Source organism: Panthera uncia (genome assembly GCF_023721935.1).
Source record: "Panthera uncia isolate 11264 chromosome E2 unlocalized genomic scaffold, Puncia_PCG_1.0 HiC_scaffold_20, whole genome shotgun sequence".
In the NCBI taxonomy this organism is placed as follows: Eukaryota; Metazoa; Chordata; class Mammalia; order Carnivora; family Felidae; genus Panthera; species Panthera uncia.
This window is the reverse complement of record NW_026057589.1, coordinates 25,402,156-25,420,076: the sequence shown is the minus strand read 5'-3', so window position 1 is coordinate 25,420,076 and position 17,921 is coordinate 25,402,156. Positions and strand designations below refer to the sequence as shown.

Here is a 17,921-nt window from a genome sequence, read left to right as displayed (position 1 = left end):
CCCGGGATCCCGGAAGTGACGTCCACGCTCTCCCAGCAGACCTCGCGGCCTGGGCGGACGTGGCGCCTCCCGCTTCCCGCGGGCTGGGTCCCGGGCCGTGCTCGGAGGACGGCGGGTCCTGCGGGACTCCGCGGCCCTCAAGGAGGAACGGCCAGGCCAGAGGAGAGCAGCGGCCGTTTGGGTGCCGAGTCTTTCCTGCTCCTGCACGTCACGGGACTCGGTACGTGCCCCTAACCCTAAAGCTTCGCCTCCGCGTCCGTCTTTGTGCCTCCCCAGCCTTTTGAAACATTTGTGCTTCTTTGTTTACCCAGAAGTGACACTTGTTGAGTGCTCTAACCGGAGCGTAAGTACTTCGCATGCGTTTTCACGCTGCACGCCACGAGCGCTGTACCTTCCCCGAGTCGGGCAGAGGGGGGGTAAGAATCCGGGTGACGGACTGCAGACCCTGCAGAGACGGGCGTCATGGAAAACATGTATTCGATAAATAGCCCGACATAGCTCCGTGACCTGTGCCCTGCGCGTCTCCCATTCTCCACGGTGGGTCTAGGAAACCGCCAACACCCTGTACCTTTCCGTGAGCCTTTACAGCCTGGTAACTCTCCTTTCCCACCCTCCCCCAAACGCTAAGCTTCTTCCTAACAAAACTTAACACTCGAAGAATTTTATGACGCAAAATGAGAAACGTGGAGGCCTGTGTGCTTCACTGAGTAAATAGGGTGCCGATACAGTTTTCTGCCCTATTGAGACACGCTTGGGTGTTAGAAGTATCAGGTTGAGATTCATTGAGGAATTACAGGGTTTGGCCAGGGACACGGAACAGGTAGAAAAGACAGAGAACATGTGTCATTTATGAAGCACCTGCAGTCTCCTGAGACGAATGCACTGAGCCTGCACGGAAAGTCCAGACCCTAGCTCTGGGTGCTCAGTTAGGAGCCAAGGACTGTGTTAGCCCCACTTTGTGACTGTTGTCAGCACAGGAGAGGCTGAAAGTACTTCTCACGAACTTGGGAATGGTATCTACCTGTGACGTTCAGGTAACGTTTAAAGTGTGGTCTGCCACTTTCACGAACAGATGGGCTCAACTGAGAGTCACTGGCGAGTCAGTAGGAAAGTGGCTGGAGTTGCTTGGGCACCTTTGTACTAGTTGTGAGACGTTGGGCATCGTTTGAATTTTTCCCTTCTGTGAAGTGGGAAGGGAGTGTGTGTTAGACCACAGCACGTCGTGCGGTGTCCAGTACAGGGTGAGTGAATGTACTGGCTGTCACCGATGTCACACAGCTCCGCTAACGTGTGACGTGCTGGGAGCCAGTGCGGGAGAGAAGAGAGCAAGTGATCCCTCCATCAGTCCTCACAGAAACCGTGAGAGGGATTGTCATCTGCCTCACAAGTCCCTTCTTTCTGGTGGAACTGGAACGTGGACCCCCCCATAACTTCAGCAGAGGGACATTGCGGAAACATCTGCCAAATACATACTGGCCTTGGCCCGTGCGGATTTTCCTTGAACGTAGTCCGTCAAATGTCAGCCCGCGCCTCCCTGGTCTTTCTCAGACCCCTTTCGGTGGGTCGTCGTGGCCAGATACCGCGTTCTTTTGAGTCTCAAGCACACTCCTGTCCCCATCCCCGGTTTCTCTTTCCGGACACACCCCAGACCCGTGCAGTTCATGTGCCCCGAGCCACATCTTGACCCGAGCTGTAGCCGCTCATGGTTGAGGTGCTGCCGTGGGTCACCGGTTGGGGGCTGGAGGTCAGAAAATAGAAACACTGATCAGAATCAAGTTGGCAGTAAGAAAGCGAGGTTGTAATTCAAGGACCTCGGTCTGCTGCGCACACTATGCCCGATGCAGACTCCAGGATCCCGTGCTTGAACACTCCACACGCTTACTTCCTTTGAACAGTATGCAGAATAGTGAAGTAAAACGGTTCTGACAGGAAATCTGCTAGAAGTAGGCTCAACTTTCTTGTTGGGAAAGAGGAAAATGAACTGTTATAAACTGTGTTTTGTTTTTTTTTTTTTTTAATTTTAATTTATTATTGAGAGACAGAGCATGAGCATGGGAGGGGCTGAGAGAGGGGGAGACACAGAATCTGAAGCAGGCTCCAGGCTCTGAGCCATCAGCACAGAGCCCGACGCGGGGCTCGAACTCACGCACCGCGAGATCATGACCTGAGCCGAAGTCAGCTGCCTAACCGACTGAGCCACCCAGGCACCCCGAACTGTTCTAAAGTGTTAAGCAGGAATCCTTCTGATACAAAGACTTGGCTGGCCCACGCGTTTAAAAAATCATCAGCTATAGGGACAGGCCGTGTCCCCCTGGGCACAGAATTCCACAGCCACATCTCTGCTCCAGAGCGCTTGCCCTGGGCTTGGGCCTGCAGGGGCCACTGAAGGAGCCAGCTAATGCCCCTGGAAACTGCACGCACATAAATAAGGTAGCCAGGGATTCCTGGATAAACCTGCCTGAAGGTGTTGGAGTGTCCCCTGCACAGCCTCCCAGAATTTCCTCGCAAGAGGGAGCCCCAGTTACTCCCAGCAGTGCCTTGTCACTCAGCACCTGCACCTGACCAGTGCCTTCCAGCTGGTGCTGTGGGTGTTGGCTTCAGAGAAATTCCACCTGAGGCGGTCAACAATAGTTTTTGGAACTCTGTCAGACACACAGTCATTTTTTTTTTTTTAATGTTTATTTATTTTGGAGAGAGAGGGAGAGAGAGAATCCCATGCAGGTTCTGCACTTTCAGAGCAGAGCATGATGTGGGGCTCAATCCCGTGAACCATGAAATCATGACTTGAGCTGAAATCAAGAGTCGGACACCGAACTGACTGAGCCACCCAGGTGCCCCTTGATTTTTTAAGTTAATATCATAGCGGAAGTGATTTTATAGTGTTTGGGGAAGTGGGGGAGGTTATATCCCAAAGCACTTTGTAAAATTTGCATGTTATGTTATATGAATATGGGCTCATGGTTGAGTTAGGAAAAGCAGTAGCCTAATAACAGCAAGGACAGGCTAATGTTCGCTGCTTGATCACAGAACTCATAACTATCCATCATCTTAGCTTTCCAGAATCGTGGCCTACCTGTAAATCAGATATAGGCTAATACAGAGGTTCCTAAAACCTGAAGGAATACTTGATGTCAGTGAAAGGCAGTGGAAAGAATATTAGTGTCATAATCATAAACGTTTTATTTAAAAATTGCTAAGAGTATGACCTTAAAAGTTCTCATCAGATTAAATACCTGTGCGGTGACAGGTGTTAACTGGGCTCATTGTGATCACCCTGCGGCACGTACGAACATCAGAGCGTGTGTGTATGTCTGTTACACTGCAACAAAAAGGTTTTAGGGAACATAAAAAAATCATAAGCGCAAGTGTAGATTACAGAGAACAATTTGTATCGTTAAAGGATGTAAGTTATTAGGCTGATGGTGTTAAACACACGTTTACTTTGAAAATGTGACTTTCTCGGGGTGCCTGGCTGTCTCAGTCATAAGAGCGTGCGACTCTTGACCTGCAGATCGTGAATTTGAGCCCACGTTGGAAGTAGAGAGTACTAAAAAACAAACAAAAGAAAACATGTTTTTCTTGGTGAGGAGACCTCGCATACCTGACTCAGGTGAAGCCAGTTCCAGAAGCTACAGTCAGGCCATGTTATACCCCCTCTGCCGGGTGGAGGGCAGAGGGTCAGGGCTGCGGCTCGGGTGTTGAACACGCCGGTTGCCCCGTGTGGTCTGGCTGCCCCAGACCAACATGCAGTTGGAGGAGGCTCTTTACGGGAAGTCTGAGGGGCAGCCTCAGTCCCCGCCTGAGATGGTAGAGGAGGTGTGACTTCTGGCGCTCGAGCACCTGATGACCCGGAGGTGACATCACTTGTGACCACTTGGGGGCCCAAAGTCGGCAGACGCCTTGAGCTTCTCTAAGTCAGCATCGCGAACCTCCCCCATCCCACCAGTGAGTGCTAGGAAGTCAGGCTCCCCTGCTTCCGCTGCAGGGAGGGGCCGCTTTCATGCCATTTACGTTTGGTTTCTGTGTATCTTGTGGTCAGCAAATGATTTTCCAGAGAATAAAGAGGCACGGGCCAATTTATCGGTAAAGTAGGAGGGGGAGAAGCTTGACCACATCCGTCCATGGTTCGGGTATGGAGGGTGCCACCCTGGGGCGAAGAGACCAGAACCCTCCTAACTGCATATCCATCTTTGGAAGTGAATCTGGGGACCTGGGGCAAAGGCCACAGTGCTCTCAGAGCTGCCCTCCCTCGGGTGTGACCCCCACCTGCTTACATACTGCATCCCTCGGGCCGAACTACCCCTTCTGTCAGGAAGCACCTGCAGTCCATGGCTCTGAACACTGCTGCGCAGGGAGGGCAGGCACAGTGAGAGCAGTGGGTGGGGACACTGGAGTGCGTGTGGCACACCGCTGGGCACAAGGGGGCCGAGGGGACCGAGTGTACCTCGCTTGCTGCGGTGAGGGGGCGTCCCAGGGCCTTTCCCCCAGATTCCTACGACAGGGCTCTTCTGTTGGTTATCTTGGGCTGACATTCTAAACTGAAACGCATGACCCCATGTCTGGGTTAGAGCTGGCCCTGTGGCGCAAGATGGACTCTGCCCCTGGAACTTACTACAATTGCCACAGCAGGCCTCAGGGCTTACCCCTCATGTGGAGGCCAGGCCAGCAGGACAGGCTGGCGCCCGGGTCTGCACAGCAGTAGGTGGCAGTATTTTAACGCCCGAGAGCCCAGGGCCTGGCCCTGATGCTGACCCTGTGGACTTGCCAGCAGGACAGGCCCACCGGAGGGAGGACAGGCGGCAGCTGGCTCGGGGGTCCTGTTAGCGCTCTGATGAAGTCCCAGCAGCCGGGGACAGCCCCCGCACGAACTCCTGGCGGGAGCAAGCTGCTCGCACACAAAACCACCTTGTCACCGGGTCACTGGCCTGGGAGTTCGGATCCACATGCCCACCTGTACCCCATGCGCACCTGTACCCGGCACGGATAAAACAATCTAACAAAGCCAAGTCATCTGCAAAAACGTTTACCTCTCACCGGGAGGGCAGTCAATAAATAGATCTCAGAAGTCTTTTCAGAGACCAGTGAGGGCTGGGAGGGGGTACCAGTCTGGGCAAAAGAGGAACGGCGGGGGCGGGGCACTCAGTGAGGCGTTCCCTTCCTGGGTCTGCAGGGGACGCCGCGTCCCCACGGCACAGTCGAGGCACAATCCAGGAGGCCCATCTATTTGGGCCAAGATGGCTCCTCCCCGCGAAGTGGGGGCTGCTGAGGCGCCTCCTCCTCCCCGGCGTCTTGCTTCTCCCTCTCGGCCTCACTCCACCTTTGAGGCGCGATCATCTTCTTGGGCCCGTGAGGGGGCGGACCGATGAGGGCCTCGATATCCTCGTAGTTTATCACTTCCTTCTCCAACAGGGCATTTGCCAGCTAACGGAACACAGCGAGTGGTGTGTGAGCCCCAGACAAGGAAACAGATGAGGCTTTTGAGAGCCGAGCACCCAGCAGGGAGGGGGCGTCTGGAGCGGGACGCCCTGGGCAGGCGGCTTCCCAGGGAAGCAGTGTAAGCGGGCAGCTCATGCACAGAACCCTCGCCTCCACCTTACAGGCAGCCTTCTGGCTGCCAGCCTCCGTCATTTTTCTGCTTCCCTCCCAAGTCTGTTTTCTGGGGCCACTTTAGTTTCCTTTAGCAAACAAGGTGCGTGTGTCTGCACGTCGGGGAACAAGTGGGAGCTGGAACGTGGGGACGGGGTGCTAGTGCCCAGGGCTAGCAAGGGAGCCTCTGCCTCCCTAGACGTGGTCCCAGAGAGCCTGCACCGGCCATGAGGGATGAGCCCCAGGCACTTCTGAGCAGGGCCACTGCTTCCTCGGGACGGACAGAGCTGCTAAGCCCTGGAACATGCCCCACTCCCCATGGTGCAGAGGGGGGACACCCGGGGCCCCCACAGGAGGAGCCCCACCCAGTCCTGCCAAGCAGCGGCCGCAGCGCGCACGTGTGGCACCTGGGCCTGGTAAACGGCGGGTTCTGGCTCAGCAGGTCCCTGCGCTGCCCACAGCCCCCTGGTCCACGGGCAGCACTGTGAGGGCAGCACCCCAGCCTGGGGGAGCAGCGCCTCATTTGAATGGAATAAGGAAGTGACGAAACGTGGCCTGTCCACAAAGTGCTGCCCGCTTCTACGAGGGACACGGGAGGCACCCGCTTCAGATGCCACCTTCCCAGCCTCACTGAGAACTGCAGACAGATCCCAGCTGGGGGACATGCCACACCCACCAAGCCACTGCTCTGAAAACTGCCAGAGCCGGCAGCCAACAGGCAAGCGGGAATTCACAGCCCAGGGAAGCGTAACGAGACATCACAACCAAGAGTGAAGTGGGGTTCAGGGACAGGAAACGACATTAGATAAAAATGAAGGAAACGTGAATTTAGCGCAGACTTCAGTTAATGACGTATCGACACTGGTTCACTAGCTCGTAGAAAACCCAGCACGTTAAGGGGAGATGTTAACGATACAGAAAACCGGCCACGGGGTAGAAGGGTCTTGTGCTATATTTGCAGCTTTTCTATAAATCTAAGATTATTCTAAACTTGAAATCAAAGTCAAGAGTTCAAGCCCCATGTGTGGCACAGACATGACTTAAGATAGGGGCCCCCGGGTGGCTCGGTTGAGCATTCGACTCTTGATTTCAACTCAGGTCATGATCTCACGGTTCATGAGATTGAGCCCCCCATCGGGCTCTGTGCCAACAGCACGGAGCCTGCTTGGGATCCTCTCTCTCTCTCTGCCTCTCCCCCTCCCAAAAGATAAATAAAGGAAAAATAAAGACTGCCATGCCCCAAGTGGTCTTTGAAAAAGGTGAGATTTCAGTTGAACTGGGGGGAGTGTAGAACGGCTGCTTTTTCTGTGGCTGTGTGTGTGCTGGAAAGAGTCCCTCGAGGAGTGGCAGCCACATCGGCACCGTGTGGCGATGGTTGCCTGCCCCCACCCCCGCCGAGGGGAGGACAGGCCGGTGCCCAGAACCTTACCGCCTGCAGCTTGTCCTGGTTGTCCCGCAGCACCTTCTCCGTGTGCCTGTGGGCCTTTGCTACCAGCACTTTGGCTTCCTGCCAATGGGCGAACAGATCTGTCACGAGCAGGACGGCGGACCAATGCTCACGACCTCTCCTGTGCCTGATTCTGGCACAGAATTCTGGCATCAGAGCACACGTTAGAGCCACGGGGCAGGAAGCCAACCTCCAGCTCACAGGGACCAGGAGAGCTTGGCTGCCAGTGGCATTTCCTGCCCTGACCCCATCCCCTGCGAATGCCCCTGTTCCCACCCCTTCCCCCTTCACGGCTGCAGGCGCCCACCAGCTCCTGGAGGCCGGGGAGCGTGCGGCCACCTCACGTGCGCACCGGGCTGGACGTGGGCCCGGCCAGGTCGCGCAGGGAGCGTGCATGTGTCCTGCAAGTGTGGGGACCGCCGGGCACCGGCTGCGTCGTTCGGGGTGTTTCACGGACAGTTTCACCAGGGGCCACACAAGTCCTCACCCGAGAGCAGACGCTCAGAACGTGAGAGCCACAGGGGTCGGGACTGGAAAGCCCACCACGTGGACCACGCGACGGCACAGCACCAGCACCTCAGACACCTGCTCCCTGACCCACTGCGCCGTGACGGGGCGGCACGCACTCACGTGATCCATCATCTGCTGGAGGCCCTGGCTGAAGGGACGCCGTCCAACTCCCGTGAGTCCCTCCTGCGCCTCGGGAAAGGACACGGGCCCGATGCTTGGGGCCATGCCAAACTGCCTCACCATGGAGTAGGCGATGCGCGTGACCTTCCTCAGGTCGTCCTGAGCCCCTGGAGCATGGGGCCGAGAAAGAGGTTTCTCTCCTGGCAGAGGGGCACGGGCCTGGGCCTGACCGCAGAGGACCCAGGGGACAACTGTGCCCTGTTACTGTTCTTTAAAGGACAGAGTCTTAAAACTCTAAACGCTACGTGGGGTGCACCTCTGGGTTCGCTTCCCTGGCAGCTCCCCAGCACACGTCCAGCTCTGACAGCACCCCTGTCAACGCTGAACCCCCGTGTCACTGGGAACACGAGCACCTGTACCAGTAGCTTGAGAACACTTAGCGAAATTCAGAAGTACGTGTGCAAGCCACCCTTCGAATTCCTCCACGGATTCACCCTCCCAACCCCACGAGGAAGGCGCGGTGGATGTAAAAGCACTTTGAGAACGCCAGAACCAGCACGGGCCAGCTCCTCACCGGAAGTGACCTTGTTGAAGGAGATGGATTCCGACACACGGCCACCCAGGGCCATGCACATCCGCTCGAACAGCTGCTCCCTGGTGAAGAGGTGCTGGTCTCTTGGAAGCATCTGAGCAAAGCCCAGGGCTGCGTTTGTCCGCGGGGCGATGGAGACCTGCGGAGTGTCAGGGGGCCGAGTGAGCAGGCGGGATCTGGACTTTGAGGACGAAGGTGGGGCAGGGCAAGACGGATCTTTAACTGGAGGCTTTCAAAGCAGTCAGAGCAAGTCTGCACCGGCCTCGCTTTTGTGACCGAGGAGAACAGCTCGTGTGCTGTCGGGCGGTGTCGTCCTGGCGCGCCACGCAAAGCACAGCAAAGACGGCTTCCTGGGTGGCGCCAAGGAGACGGGACCCTGCCCCGCCCCCACCCCGGGCCAGTCGTCGTGCCCTCCTGTCACCGCCCACCGCGGTGGACATGGGACTGCACAAACCCTTGGGGACACCAAGACTGGAGACCATCCTTCCTTTCTCCCCCACCAGCGCAGCACCAGGTTGGCACGCAGGGGCTCTGAAGAGGAAGCTGAGAGTCTAACACTTAAGTGAATTACACTGTAAAATGCTCTAAGTGATGATCACATCCATAACTGGCAGAGTGCCAGGCCGGGTGGGGGTGGGGTGGGGGGTGGTTCTCATGAGGACAGATTTATCTTTTGGCCGTCAAACGGGAAATTTTAAATTACGTTTACTTCATCCAGGATTTTTCTGCATTAATTTTTCTTGAGATACTGCATTCAAGTATTTATCTTGCTTACTGAAATATTTAGTGTCCCATAAATGTCACACCCTTGGTGACTGTCCTCAGTCTGACCCAGGTCACCTCAATGACGGCTGCGTCCACTTGTCTGTCACAAACACTGGACTTCGGGCCCTCTGGGGGAAGGCCTCTCAGACACGACCAGACTAACAATCTACTTGGCTACAACTGACACCTCTGAAAAGAAGTTCAAGGACAGTAAGCAGACGTGCCGGCTGGCAGTGGCCACGTGTCCCCTTCTTCGGTGCCGGGGATGCTCGGCGCTGCAGCTCCCTCCCTGTACCCGCCAGCCCCCTCTAGGCCGGACACAGGGCACAGTTCAATCCGCACCCGCCTCCCACACCTTCACGTTTTCCCGAAGGGTCACTCGGTTCCCTGGTCATGAATCCACCATTCCGGAGGAGTTGTTTACACTATAGGCATTTGAACAAATAAATTTTCATCAAACTCCCAAATGCTTATCAGAGTGGTAGTTCTTTAAGGTGAGCCCCACGCACCTATTTTTAAGGTTAGGAGTCGTTACATTACTGCTTTCAGAGATGGTGGTAAACTTGACAACTCTTAATTCCGAGATTGAGGGTGCAGACAGGAGAGGGGGCCCCCGAGTCGTTGCGTGGCTCTCCAGTGGCCTCGCCCCATAGCTGGAGCCACGTGTCCTGCCCTCTGCCTCCCGGGATGAGGGACCCTGCACGGTCACCTCTGCCCTGTGCCCCTGTCCACCTCACACCGTGCCTGCTCTTCGAGCGAGGACACGCGGTGCTTCCGAGGCCAGCGTGGTCCAAGGGCCAGTGGGGCTCATGCCTGCCGACGCCCCAGACCCGCCCGCGGCCACACGCGCGCGTGGGACAGCCCACCTTCATCACGGCCTCCGTGTGCTCCAGCAGCCAGCCGACCAAGGCGTGGCCCGACTCGTGGAACGCGACCACCTTCTGTTCTTCCTTGGAGAGGATCTTGCTCTTTTTGGCGGTCCCTGCAAGAGGGCCGGAGAGTCCGAGGGTCCCGGGTGAGTGTCCCAGGCACTCCGCCTGGCCTCACGGAGTTCCACCCTGTGTCACCAGAGCAACGTCCTCACCGGACGCTCGCCTCCCGCGTCTCGGCCCCCAGCCAACACCAAGAACTGTGTTCCTCACTGTGTGAAGCTCATTTGGTGAGGGGGATGCCGGAGGCTCCCCGTTTGTGCGTCTGTGAATGCGGGAGCGGCCAGTCAAGCTCCTGCAGGCTTTAGGAACACCCTCCGCTCAGGGGCCCGCGGGGCTGCTGTGATTGGATGGGGTCCCGAGCGGGTTCCGGGCTGCGCGCTGCGGTTCCCCCCAGACGGGCAATGCAAGCCGCAGTCCCGATGCCTCCCACCTGGTGACCCTCTGCTCCCGTCACACCGTCACACCTCCCTGAGTTTCCACTTGAGGCATCCTGGATCAGCTCTGGGTTTGGGGTATTTGGTAGGAGGGTCACCTCCGTTTACTGCAAGGTTATAAATCCTTCCTCACACTGGCTGTAGCAGCTCAATCATCTCAACCAGAGCTGGTGATGTGAGCATCTACACACGAGGGTGGGCTTGAACGCGACGTGCTGTAGCCCAGGCAGGCCGCGGAGTGAGGCCGGGGGGGCTCTGGTGCCTGCTCACAGGGCCAGCGTCGTCCGTATTGACAGGCGTCTTTCTCGCCTTCACACCATTACTGCAAGCGTATCAATTCCCACGTAAAAATAAGGGGCTTGTGTAAAACCGAGTTTGTAGTAAGAAACAGCCACTTTAGGGGCACCCAGGTGGCTCAGTCAGTTCAGTGTCAGACTTTGGCTCAGGTCGCGATCTCACGGTTTGTGAGCTTGAGCCCCGCGTCAAGAATAAACATTAAAAAGTAAAAAACAAAAGCATTTAAGAAACAGCCACTTTAGTTCCTTCTGTCCGCGCCAATTCCTAACCAGCAGTATGGGCACCTGGCGGTATTTGTAGCAGACTTTAACTCCGGTGGAGGGTGACAGGGACGAGCCCCTTCTAGGGATGACTCATGACTGAGTGCTTCCCCTCCACAGACAAGGCCTGTGCTTCTCATACACCTTTGGAAGGAATAGTTTCCCTTTTTAAAAAACTTTCAGGATCTTAGATCGAACACTGCTCAAGAACAAGCCATGGAGGGCCGCGGAAACTTCTAGAGATCGTGTCGGTCGCTCTTCTGACAGAAACCCAGGGACCCCACTTGGAGCAGTGACCATTAAGCACTGCCGGAAGCCACCCCCTCCCTGCCCCTGTCCTGCCGAGACCCCGAAGCAGAGACAGGCGGGACAGCAGAGCTCAGATCTCGGGAGACCCTCTGTCCCCAGGCAGCCGTGGCCTCAGCCCCACGGTGGGTGGCCTGCAGCTTGGGGGCACTGATGACCACCTCGGGGCTGCGTGCCACTCACCCTTGGCTGTGGGAGATCCTTTTATATTTCTACTTGAAGAGTCTGCTCTTTGGCAGATTCTCGGTATTTTACACTAAGGATAAGTCTCGTGGTAACAACCTGACGTAAAAATAGAACTTTGGTACTGTTCCCTTGTCCGATCATAATTGTTTGCTAATTGCTTCTGTCACATGTGGAAGGTGACCTGGCTCCCACCACCCTGCCTTCCATCTGGCTGTTCCTGGGGCCCCAGCCCTGCTGAGAACACGTCCCTCGTACCGGCAATGACTCGTTCCACGGCGTACTCGAAGTTGAACGTGTGGACGGACGTGTGGCCCTCTCGCGCAGCGTGCAGCGCGGCCTCGTTACAGATATTGGCGATGTCGGCACCTGTCCACACAGAGGGTGAGGGGGGAGGGCAGGGAGCTGACGACTGGCAGACAGGCGGGCAGGCGACGCCCATGCCCTTTGCTGACCCCACCCACACTACTGACAGACCCAAAGCATTCCCCCTCGTGCCTTCCAGCCTAACCCTAACCTCCGGGCTCTTTACTGCACAACTGTCGTCAGCACGCAGAGCACCAAGTGCTGTTTTATTCCAGCTAGTAATTCACACGTGCACTGAGGGGAAAGAAGTTAGTTTTCCAGGTTCCACAAGATTCTAGCTGAGGGCATTAAAAAAAATCCAAAGGGAAGAAATTACAATAAAAGGGATTTTGTTTCTATTGCCCTTTAAAATGAGGGCTGCGCAGAAAATATCCTGATTTGTGATCAGATTCTACTCATCAATGGCGCACAGCCCGAGCCCAGGAGGGCCCCCCCCCCCCCCAGAGCGGTGTGCAGAGCCCGGAAGGCAGGAGCGCCCCCTGGCGGGCACGCGCACGCGCACGGTACGCCCTGAAGGCCCGCGCCGCCGGCGGGAGCAGTGCCATGGGCTCTGGCACCACTCCTGGAGGGAAGTGCTGTGGGTCTGGCTCCCCGTGCACACCCTCACCCTCACCCCCACCCCGGAGCGGGGGATGTGGGGCACTTGGGGGGGGGCCTGCACCCTTAGGACTGGTAGGAACCAGTTTCCGTACCACTGAACCCCGGCGTCAGCTCTGCCAGACGCTGGGAGTAGAAGCTGCTGGCCTGGGTCAGCTTCAGGCTCTTCAGGTGCTGCTCAAAAATCTCCCGCCTTTCCTGCAGAGAAAGGACACGAGTGTGGGCTCACTCCTGCCCCACAGACGGGGCCCCTGGCTGTTAGATCCCTGTCTTTGTCATCACTCCCGACCTTCATATGTGAGGCCAGTTGAGAGCCACAGGCAGCATCTCAAAATGAAAGATTAGGTCACGCGTAGTAAGGGCTTACTTCGTAGGACGTCTGGTTCGTAGACGTTCTGTGTTTTCTAGACCCTGATGGGAATGCTCCTTACGCGGTCAGAGAAAGGGAAAGGTGCTGTTCTGGAAGCAGTGGCAGCGGGGAGCTCCATTCTGCTCCTTAGAGCCTAGGAGCCGTTCGAGTGTCAGACCCAGGGTGACACCCATGTGAGGTCGCCATCACTGCCTGCTGGTTCCTGCTGCCTCGGGGCACCACCAAGGCCTGGCCACCAGAGGGCGGACGTCTCTCCAGAGGCCCAAGGAGGCTGGAGGGGCTGAGACACCGGCAGGGCTCACACCTGCTCCCAGGGCAACACAGCTCATGTTCCAAACCCACGGACAGCCTGCAGACTTGGGGTCAGGACGAGACTCCTGAGGTTCTGCTACAAAACTCAGCCCCAATGTTTAGGGATAAAGAGAAAATGTGGGTGAACCAAATGAACTGCAAAACGGTGGGAAGAGCGGGAAGCCAAAGAAAGTCTGGACAGACAGGCACCAGGACTGTGCGGCCGCAGCTGGGCCAGGAAAGGCCGGCCCCCGGCCACCCTGACCTGCAGCGTGGGAAGGTCGATGAAGACGTGTCGATCCAGTCGGCCTGGCCTCAGCAGAGCGTTGTCCAAGATGTCAGCTCGGTTGGTGGATGCCAAGACAATGACATGGTCCGTGGTGCCCATTCCTGGAGGGATGACAGCCGTTCAGGTAGAGCTCCCCTGTCAGGACACAGGGTGGGACTGATTTCCCCCTGGGGTCCGCAAGAAAGGAACACGTACGTTGTTCTGAATGAGGATCAAAATCCCCACAGAGCAAGAATTCACCCGTCTCCCCCAGGCTGAACCACAGACCAGAACTGCACTGCCATCCAGACAGCGCCTGGGGGGGGACCTCGTTTTTAGAGAACTGCCCAGCAGGCCTGGGGAACGAAGGGACACTGTCCCCACGCTCCTTCACTGCACTGGCTGTGGGCCAGAGCCACTGCAGCAAGACGTCTGGGACATTTTGTCCCTAATGCTGGTGTGTAGCCTGCGTTTAGGCCCTAGCTTTCTCACAGGAATTTAAAAACAAGTGCAGACAGAAAGTTCCACCGATGGCCCAGATCTGTAGGAGAACCAGACTGGACCCAATTTGAATAAAGCCACTGCAGAAGTGCGCCTAAGGAGCAGTGGGGCGAATCTGAGCTTGACTGGATACCTGAGTGTTCTATCTGTGTTTGTAAATTACGCATTACGATGATACTGTGTTATCTCTCTGGATGTAAAGAACTACGTTCAGAGCATAGAAGATTTAGAACACGTAAGATTCAGAAATTTGGATTTGCTTTAAAATAACCCACCCGAGGAGAGGAACGGAGCGGGGTGGCTGGAACAGGGCTGGCCTGCGACGTGGAGGTTTGCCGCACATCTCTCTCTGCTCTGATGTATGCTTGACAAGTTCCGGAATAGAGTTAAAAATGCCGGAGGCGCCTGGTTGACTCGGTCAACAGAGCAACAGAGCAACTCTTGATCTCAGGGTCTTGAGTTCAAAGCCCACGTTGGGCGTAGAGCCCACTTAAACAATAAGTAAAATGAAGATATCCTGATCTTTTGCTAGTAAAAAAAAAAATCTTGATAAGTTGACACTGACAAACATAACTTAAAACTACCTGTCTTAAGTGAAATTTAAAAGAACGGTTGCAGAATTATGGCCCGAGCGTTAGGCACTGCCATCTCCCAGCCGACTGTCACTGACTCCACTCTGCAGGACAGCAGTGAGGGGCCTGGCCGAGTGCACGGGCCTGGGACCCACCGTACCAAGGAACTGACCCCTGAGTCACCGAGAAGCAGCCACTAGGACGCCCAAACCACACCCACCTCCCAAGGAAATCCTCGAGAACCCTGTATGTGTGCATTCTCCATGGAAGGCGACCAGCCAGGATGCTTACTTGACATTTCTGTGTCAGGGGAGAGTGCAGCACATAACCGTGACTTCTGAAAAGAACCCGGAAACCAGCCAGCACCAGCCAGCACATGCAGCGTGTGCCCCTGTGTTCGATCTGCCTGCACCGTGGTGTTAGGAGAAGTCAACCTGTGACCCGGCAAACAAGAGGCTGACTGGAGAGAGGGCCCTGCCAGGATTCCCGAAGGCCATGGACACGGAATTCCGAAGTCACATGAACTGAAGACACATGGGACGACGGTGGGAGTGATGGCTGCGGAAGAGCAGCAGTGGGGCAGGGGCGCAAGCGGTGCCAGCCAGCCCCAGCACGAGCTGCAGGAGCGCTCAGAGCTCTGCTGGCGGGTCTCAGCTCCACCTCCCCACAGAGTCAGCCCCTCTCACCCGGGCCAGGCACCCTGCGTCACTGGGGTCACGATCACATAGAGGGCATAGCCCCCCGGGGCTGGACGGATTGCTCTACAAACTCTGCATTTTGACCTAGTTACAGATACACAGGTGCAGCTTGGTACAGAGAAGTCCTTTCGAGGGTCGCTCAGAGCCAGCAAGCTGGCCGTGCAGGGCAGAGCCTTCTCACCACCTCGACTAACGCACTCGGCCAGGAGCTTTCTTCTCTGCAGGTCCCCTGCACGCGGCCCCCCTGCCCGCCTCTCTCCACGTCCCCGCGGTACGCAGGCCTGCTCCACGGCCACCCCACCACCAGTCTGTTCTCTTCTCTGGGATTCTGTCACTTTGACAGTCTTGCGTAAGTGTACTCGTACAACCTGTAGCCGCTTGACGCTGGCCCTTTCTGCTTAGCAGAATTCCCTCGGGATCCATCCGAACGGCGGTGTGTGAGCACTCAGTTTCTTTCCTTTGCTTCACGGTAACCACGGCAAGGACATGCAGGCTCGGTTTAGAAGCTGCATGCGGGGAGTTCCCAGCTGCCACACGTAAGCGGACCTTTCTTGGGGCCGCAGGCAGGCGCGTGAGCGCCGGGCCAGAGGGGAGGTGTGAGTTCGGTTCTGTCTCCCAGAGCGGCTGGCCGAGCGTGGGTCGGCTCACGCTTCCCGCTGCTGTACTCCAGCGAGGGTCGTGCGGGCTCACTCGCAGACTCGTCCGAGCCGTCGGTGCGCCCCCCACCCCGGCGCGCCGCGCGTCTCCGCTCTGGCTGTCCTAGGAGGTGTGTTCCCACCCAACTCTCAGAAAAGGGTTTGGCGGGTGTGGACGAGCGCGTTCGAAACCTTACGTGAAAAAGCAAACGGAGCACGGCAGCCGCAGCCCCATCGGTCGAGGGGAACACGGTGCGAGGTGCCACCCCGCAGGAGTCTGTGCCGTGTGGTGCGTGCGGGGGGGCCCCACGGCGTGGCGGAGGCGCGGGCCTGCAGAAGACCTCCGCGGGCCAGGAGGCCAGACTCTACAGACCCCGCTAAGCGCTGGCAGAGCACAAAAGCAGTTCAGCCTTTTCAGCAAATGGAGCTGGGGCAAACAGACGTCCACGGGCCAAGGGGTGGGGGTGGGGGTGCGCCCAGGCGACTCAGTGGGCGGGGCACCCAACTTCGGCTCAGGGCGTGACCTCCGAGTTCGGGTGTTCGAGCCCCGCGTCCAGCTCCGCACTCACGGTATAGAGCCTGCCTGGGATTCTCCCTGTCTGCTCCTCCCCAACCCAAGCTTTCTCAAAAACAGATTAAAGTAAACTAAAACGGAAAAGGCCATATGGATGGTGGCTAGGACTGACTCCACGTGAGAACGCAGCTCATGTCCCCACACACTCTTGCTAACACAGAAGCTCCGGTGAAGGCACGGGGAAGGGGCACTCAGCGCAGAGCCCTCTTTCTGCTGATCAGCCGTGTACAGAGGTACCGAGTCACGCTGACCCCAGCACGCTCCGTGCAGGTGCCTGTGCCCTGAGGCCTGGCCCTCCGGTAGGGCCACCTCTCCCTGACTCATGAGTGGGGGGGCGGGCAGTCCCTTCCTGGTGAGCTTTTCCCACGACCGGCACAGTGTCTGCTCCGTGCCCTGCGCCTCAATGAGCAAGCACCGCCCCTCCGGGAGGACTGACACAGACCCCTCAGACTCATGTGAAGGGCGAAGAATGCGCACTGTGTCCGCACACAAAAGGACCCGTTCACCGCTGGCCCAGCCCAACAAGGGGCTTCAGTCAGGGCTCCTGGGCGCTCGTGGGCCTGGAGCGGAAGCAGCCCTATTCACGGCAGCACAGAGGTTGGGCTCAGAGGAAGCCACCGTTTGGTAAATGCTTACTGGTGGGCTCGGGTCTGCCCCAAAACGTGGGCTCAGCCTTCAAGTGCAAACACCGATATAAGCAGGAAGGCCTATGTGGGCCTCCCGTGGGCCCAGTGGGAGGCATGTGGGGGCCTTCACCTCTGAGTGCCTTCATCTCACCTGCAATGATGAGCTGTGGCACACGGGCCACAGAGTCACAGGGGGGTCACACACTCTCTCCACACTGCACAGGTCAGGAAAACAGCCTGAAGAAGCGGGGGCAGGCATGCACGCCCACAGCACCTTCTCACCCAGGGATCTAGTGCTCGATGGGCATCTGCAGGAGCCGGAGGGGAAACGGGGACTAGAGGGCACTTTAAGCTTGGACGGCCACCTGGTCATCTGATGACTTCCAATGGCCAGTTCTCCCTTGTCCACTCGATATCACAGATGTCGGTCATTTTTTTTTTTAAATGTTTATTTTTGAGAGAGAGAAGGTGCGCGTGCGTGAGTGGGAGAGGGGCAGAGAGCGAGGGAGACACAGAATCAGAAGCAGGCTCCAGGCTCTGAGCTGTCAGCACAGAGCCGGACGCGGGGCTTGAACCTCATGAACCACAATATCATGACCTGACTCGAAGTCACACTCAACGGACTGAGCCGCCCAGCCGCCCCTTTTTAAAAAAAATTTTTTTTTAATGTTTATTTTTGAGAGAGAGAGAGACAGAGACAGAGCATGAGGGAAGGAGGAAAAGAGAGAGACACTTGTGATTCGATTACAAAGACAACCAGGGGGCGCCTGGCTGGCTCAGTCAGTGAAGTGCATGACTCTTGATCTCAGTCCGATGTTGGGTGTGCAATCTACTTAAAAATAAATACATAAAAAAATTTTAAAGTAATAATAAATGAAATCAATACATAAAGGGGCACCTGGGTGGCTCAGTCAGTTAAGCATCTGACTCTTGATTTTAGCTCAGGTCATGATCTCGCGGTTCATGAGTTCAAGCCCCATGTTGGACTCTG

At 56.8% G+C, this 17,921-nt stretch overlaps 1 protein-coding gene and 1 long non-coding RNA gene across 3 annotated transcripts in view; one reads left to right on the top strand and one right to left on the bottom strand.

The window, feature by feature from the left end:
• Nucleotides 1–27: 27 nt before the first annotated feature.
• LOC125916462 (uncharacterized) overlaps nt 28–17,921 on the top strand; it is a 35,567-nt gene continuing 17,673 nt past the window's right edge. Inside the window, exon 1 of the long non-coding RNA XR_007455919.1 lies at nt 28–220. This is a non-coding gene — a long non-coding RNA (uncharacterized LOC125916462). The remainder of the gene's footprint in view (nt 221–17,921) is intronic.
• SPG7 (SPG7 matrix AAA peptidase subunit, paraplegin) overlaps nt 5,008–17,921 on the bottom strand; it is a 32,187-nt gene continuing 19,273 nt past the window's right edge. The window contains exons 10-17 of one of the 2 annotated variants that reach the window (XM_049622685.1): nt 13,322–13,446; nt 12,491–12,593; nt 11,691–11,801; nt 9,887–10,002; nt 8,238–8,394; nt 7,664–7,830; nt 7,016–7,093; nt 5,008–5,421 (exon numbers count right to left, since the gene is read on the bottom strand). In XM_049622685.1, coding sequence (XP_049478642.1) covers nt 5,221–5,421; nt 7,016–7,093; nt 7,664–7,830; nt 8,238–8,394; nt 9,887–10,002; nt 11,691–11,801; nt 12,491–12,593; nt 13,322–13,446 — 1,058 coding nt within the window. In that variant the 3' untranslated portion in view covers nt 5,008–5,220. Of the gene's footprint in view, nt 5,422–7,015; nt 7,167–7,663; nt 7,831–8,237; nt 8,395–9,886; nt 10,003–11,690; nt 11,802–12,490; nt 12,594–13,321; nt 13,447–17,921 lie in introns of both variants that reach the window. The other variant, XR_007455918.1, reaches the window with a different exon arrangement.